General features: G+C 44.3%; 2 protein-coding genes across 2 annotated transcripts in view; one reads left to right on the top strand and one right to left on the bottom strand.

The window, feature by feature from the left end:
• The window catches only part of Znf333 (zinc finger protein 333), a 4,895-nt gene extending 3,037 nt beyond the window's left edge, over window positions 1-1,858 (bottom strand). Inside the window, 3 exon segments of the mRNA XM_033757322.1 lie at window positions 489-615; window positions 1,498-1,586; window positions 1,837-1,858. Of these exon segments, the coding sequence (XP_033613213.1) occupies window positions 489-615; window positions 1,498-1,586; window positions 1,837-1,858 (238 nt within the window).
• LOC117283209 (60S ribosomal protein L26-like) overlaps window positions 1-3,289 on the top strand; it is a 6,551-nt gene extending 3,262 nt beyond the window's left edge. The window contains exon 2 of the mRNA XM_033757351.1: window positions 430-3,289. Coding sequence (XP_033613242.1) covers window positions 2,079-2,528 — 450 coding nt within the window. The 5' untranslated portion in view covers window positions 430-2,078 and the 3' untranslated portion in view covers window positions 2,529-3,289. The remainder of the gene's footprint in view (window positions 1-429) is intronic.
• Window positions 3,290-5,548: the final 2,259 nt, after the last annotated feature.

Below are 5,548 nucleotides of genomic sequence, written 5' to 3'. Positions count from 1 at the left end.
TTTGCTTTTTGAGACAGGGTCTCAACAGGTAGTTGAGACTGACCTGGAACTCACTAAGTAGCCCAGGCTGGTCTCACACTCATAGCAATCCTCCTGCCTCAGCCTCCCAAGTACTGGGATTACAGGTGTGTGCCACCACACCCGGCAAAGGGCCGATATTCTTAAATCTTCAGGGGCTCTGGAGATGGGAACAGCTGCCTAAATTTTGATAGACACAGCACAGCCCTTTCACTCAGGAATTTCACTGGGACACAGAGGATACCAAGCTATCTGGTCCCTAAAACCCAGGGTCTGGCTCAGAACCACTCTTGCAAAGCCCAGAAACTTTTAATCCTAGAGAGACAGAAAGCAGTGGACAGACCTTCATAGACTGTATATATCATGAAGCTGGACTAATCTGTCTACCTCTTGATTTCCCACATCCCACAGTTCCTGGAATCCATAGTAGTCTGCTGAGTGTGTGAAGGAAGCAATGAGTTCGGCTTTACCTGTAGAGACCAGGTTCCTGAAGTTTTCAAGCATCACATCTCTGTACAGACTTCTCTCAACAGAATCCAAAAAGACCCATTCTTCTGGACTAAACACCATAGCCACATCCGCAAAAGTGACTGGTTCCTAAAATACACACTCATCCTGGCTCAGCCAGTGAATCTACACCCCAACAAAATGAAAGAGTATGGGTGTTGGCAGGCCTAGAGAAGGCCCACACAATGAGGGTTTTCAGAGTCGGCTTTGTGCTCTTTGGAATCTAGCCTTGAGCCAAAGCATAGTAATTTTGGCCGGGGATTTAGCTCAGCAGTTCGGTGGCCTGCCTTGCAAGCTCAAGGACCCGAGTTCAATCCCCGGTACCAAAAAAAAAAAAAAAAACACAAAAAAACAAAGCATACCAATTTTATCTCTCAGAGGCTGAGTATACCTCAGAGGCAGAGCACATACCTATCATAAACTAAGCCAGTGGTGGCAAACCTGTCTCAGTGGGCTGTTTATCACTAAAGCTCTAAAAGGTTCACCATCACTGCACTAGGTCCTAGGTTTACTGATAAAGAATCAGAAAGGTTCTCCTTCAACTCACTACTCCCAAAATAAGAGCTTCTAAAATAAGAGCTTCATGCCAAAAGACCTTTACTTCACGAAAGGACTTACCTACCTACAACTAGCTAACAAGTCCTTGCTGGTACGTCCCACCTAGCTGTAGGGACCAGCAAACCTGAGCATGATGCATAGGAGAAATATCTGTTAAGTGAGTTCTGTCTAGGGAGACGATGAAGCCCAGGAAGCAAGGACAGCTCACATCCTTGCTCTGTCTTCCCTCCTGGCCCTCAGCAGCTTGAAGAGGGCCTGAATGAGAGGGCAGGATTGTTGCTTAGGCTGCATGAGGTCCAGCTCCTGGTAGTCTGGAGATCAGCCCTGTGTGTAGGACCAGGCAGGTCATGTAAAGAGGCAAGCCCAACCTCTGGCACAGCTGCTCTTTGGGGTCTAAAAGGATCACTTATTTACCTGGGACCAGGTAGTTGGCAACCCACGAGCCCTGGCTTCTTCCTTTATGGCATCCACTTGGAGCCAGGCAGGGTCCCGAGAAGGCAGAGCTGGGGGAGAAGAAATGAGGCATGACGGTCAGTTCCTGGCCGAGTGACCACATGGAACACACATGCACACTCACAGGGACACACACATGCACACAGAAACAGGTGCACATGCTCTTGTACACACATGCATGTGCACACACACCTGCATGCACATAAACATGTAGATATATACAGACATGTACATGGTCTTACACCCACATGGCATGCCACACCTTCCATTCTAAATCCAGGAGCCACAATCTCAACTCACTAGCAGATGCTGAAGGTCCCATGTTGGAAGGACATAAATTTTGGAGGAGCCATATTATGAATTGAACTGTGCCCCCGCCTTCAATAAGAAATTCTAATCCTCAGTACTTCAGAACGCTACATTATTTGGAAATAGGGTTGCTGCCAATGTAACTAGATATGATGAAGTCATCATGGGGCAGGGTGGCCTTTAATGCACTGACTGTGCCCTTATAAGAAAAAGAGAAGAGCCCTTTTGCAGCCATGACTGGAGCTACAATGGCCAAAATGAAGTTCAATCCTTTTGTGACTTCCAACCGAAGCAAGAACTGTAACAGACATTTCAGTGCACCTTCCCACATTCGCGGGAAGATTATATCTTCCCCTCTTTCCAAAGAGCTGAGACAGAAATACAATGTTCAATCTATGCCCATCCAAAAGGATGATGAGGTTCAGGTTGTGCGAGGACACCATAGAGGTCAGCACATTGGCAGAGTAGTCCAGGTTCACAGGAAGGACTGCGTCACCTACACTGAACGGGTGCAGCGGGAAAGGCAAATGGCACAGCTGGGAATGTGGGCATTCCCAGGTCATCCCCAGGCTAAAACCGGAAAAGACCACAGAAAGAGCTTGGAACCGAAAGCCAAATATCACCAAGTAGGAAAGGAAAAAGGCAAATATAAGGAAGAAACAATTGAGAAAATGCAGGAATAAAGTCCTCTTGTATACAACTTTAATTAAAATTGCTAAAAGGAAAAGAGAAAAGAAAGAAGTGTCACAGAGACCGACACTGAGGGAGTTGGCCCTAGACCATGCAGGTAGATGGGAGAAATGTCAAGGAATGCCACGCTCTGCCTGCCAGCTCCAGAAGTCAGAAAGAGGCAAGAAAGGAGCCTCTCCTAGAGGAACCATGACCCTGCCAACACCTTGGTCTTAGACAGACGAAGGAGATGGGGCAGGGGATGGAATATAAATAAATGAGTGAGAATGAACTGTTTTATTCCCAAAGCCTTTTCTTCCCACCATACCCTCCACGTCAGTAAGTGGCATCCATCCCTACCTCTGATCACCCCTCCGATACTCAGTAGACCCCAACAAATAATACAAAAAAAAATCAAACTCTGGGATGTCAGCTCTACATGAAATAGCCTCCCAAATCCCCTTTATCCCACCTGGTCCCTGCTGTGGCTAATACCTATTCATCTTTTTTGGGGGGGGATCCAATTAAATGTCATTTTTGGGATCCACTTAACTGCCCCTCCTTGAGGTCCCCTCCTCCACAGAAAGTGCCCAACCCTTCTCTTTTCTAACAGGAACCTGTCCTTTCTAATTCGTAACCAGATGTGGCTCAGTAAGTGTTTCTTTTCCATCCCCCTCAGTGGGTTGCATGCTTTATAAGAACCAGCCCATAGGAGAAGTGGGAAGGATAGGGGAAAGGAAGTAAGGGATGAGAAAAGGAAAAAATGGAAACAAAGTCTTTGTAAATAGGGGAGAGTGGAGGGGGTGAAGGGAGAGCAGGGGAATAGGGAAAAAATGAGAACCAAGATCTGTTATGTAAAGGTACAAGATCCCAATGATGAAAGTAACTGTACTGTATACTTAAAAAGTACCCATAAACTCAATAAGATTTAAAAAAAAAAAAAAAAAAGAACCAGCCCAGTGCTTCTCATTTTACCAACCTGACCCTCATACTGTGCACATGCATCCTCTGTATCATCTGGTAAATGAATAAATATAAGAATCACCAAATTACCTCAACTCAAGCTCCTATCCATGTCTTAATCATCCTACACTTCCCTACTATATAGAAAAGAATGGGCTTGCATGGCAGCCCGGACTCTCCTTAGCAAGTCAGCCCTTGGGTCGTGTCACAGATGTGGACTTGGAACCCCCAACCTTCCTCACTGCTAAGAGGAACTCACTCTGTTTACTGCTTGTACAGTGTGGTATATGCTGAACTGCTTTGCTTCTGCAAGTCTGGAATTCATGAATGTGCTGGGCAGAAGGTGCCTACATGACCAGGCCCCAGTGGAAACTGTGGTGATGGACTCGTCTCTTTAATGAACCCCCTTGGTAGGCAACTGGGCACGAAAGCTGTCTCAATCAGTGTTGGAGAAATTAGGTTGTCCTGTGTGAAATGAAATGTCCCCCAAAAGCTCAGATGTTGAAGGCTTGGTAAAACTTCGGAGGTGGGGTCTAGCGTGAGGAAATTAGGTCATGGGGGTGTGCCCTTCAAGGGGACTTCAGGACCCTCCCTCTCTGTTTACTTCTTGGCCTGCGTGAAGCAAGCAGCTTTCCTCTGCCACATACTTCCACCGTGGTGTAGTGACTCAACACAGGCCCAAAGCAAGAGACCAAGTGGCTGTGGACCAAAACCATGATCCAAAATAAACATTTCCTTAAATCTAAGAATTGCACATTGTTAGAAATGTAAAAGAGATTCAGAACACAAGCCTGGATGATAGTGTTAAAAAACAAAGTTTATTTTTCTCACTAGAAGGCAAGATAGAAGAAATAAATGTTTTGGGCCAGGGATTTAGCTCAGTTGTTCTGCTGCCTGCCTCGCAAGCACAAGGACCTGAGTTCGATCCCTGATATCAAAAAAAGAGAAAGAAATGTTTTGCCATTAATGATAAAATAGTTGTCTGCTGGAATCAATTTTCTTCCCCTACTTCTCAAGAGATGTAGCTTTTAATGTCATTTTTTTAAAGGTTCAGGCCATTAAAACACAGGCCATTTCTAGTTAATTTGATTGTAATTTTCAAATCCAACATAATTAGGTAATAAAAAGTGTAATAGTGTTCAAACTATTCTTGATAATGAAGGAATTATACTACTATCATCTTAGCCAAGTCACAACTAGTTGAAGCCTCAAGATGATGGGCCCTTAGCTGGGCGTGGTGGCACATGCCTGTAATCCCAGCATTTGGGAGGCTGAGGCAGGAGGATCACTGTGAGTGAGAGACCAGCCTGGGTTACATAGTGAGTTCCAGGTCAGTCTCAACTACATAGTGAGACCCTGTCTCAAAAAACCAAAAACCAAAAAACAAAAACAGAAGATGATGGTCCCTTGTTAAAGAGTTGGAAATATGGGAGTCAGAACTGCAACCCGCACCCCCATTCCCCGTGGTGACCAAGATTTACAAGTTCTTGTTAAAATAATGAACTTAATCAGGTAAATACATGTAGGCATAACAGCCCAGTGGTCAAAAGTTACAAAGCAACCCTGACTCAGGATGGCCACTATCTCTATAAAACCCCATAGTTTGTAATAGTACCATTCTGGTTTAGTGCCCAATGGTCCCTCTCAGGTTTTAACCCCATTAAAGACTGTCCTCTACAGTGGAGATCGACTTCCTTCATTTTTTTCTGAACAGATAGATGCATTATTTACACACAAAAAAATACTATTTTTCAATGTTAAAAAAAAAAGAATTTAATGTTGACCAGAGACGTCTGGGCTGCCTCTTACGTTTTGTTTTGTTTTGCTTTTTCCTAATTAATTTGTTTTTTATTTTTTAACTGACAAAATTTGTTCATGCCTTAATGAATGTATGCACGGCCTCACATGCTCATGGCCTTGTTTTAGTGTTTTGTTTTTTGTTTTTTTGTTTTTTTGGGTTTTTTTTTTTTTTGGTACCGGGGATTGAACTCGGACTGCTGAGCTAAATCCCTGGCCCCAGCCTTGTTCTTTCTTAACCAAAATATCAGTGACCAAAAATCAATAAGGAATT

Source organism: Fukomys damarensis, unplaced genomic scaffold (assembly GCF_012274545.1).
Source record: "Fukomys damarensis isolate Sample0158 unplaced genomic scaffold, DMR_v1.0_HiC HiC_scaffold_30, whole genome shotgun sequence".
Classification (NCBI taxonomy): Eukaryota; Metazoa; Chordata; class Mammalia; order Rodentia; family Bathyergidae; genus Fukomys; species Fukomys damarensis.
This window is presented reverse-complemented; position numbering and strand designations above follow the sequence as displayed.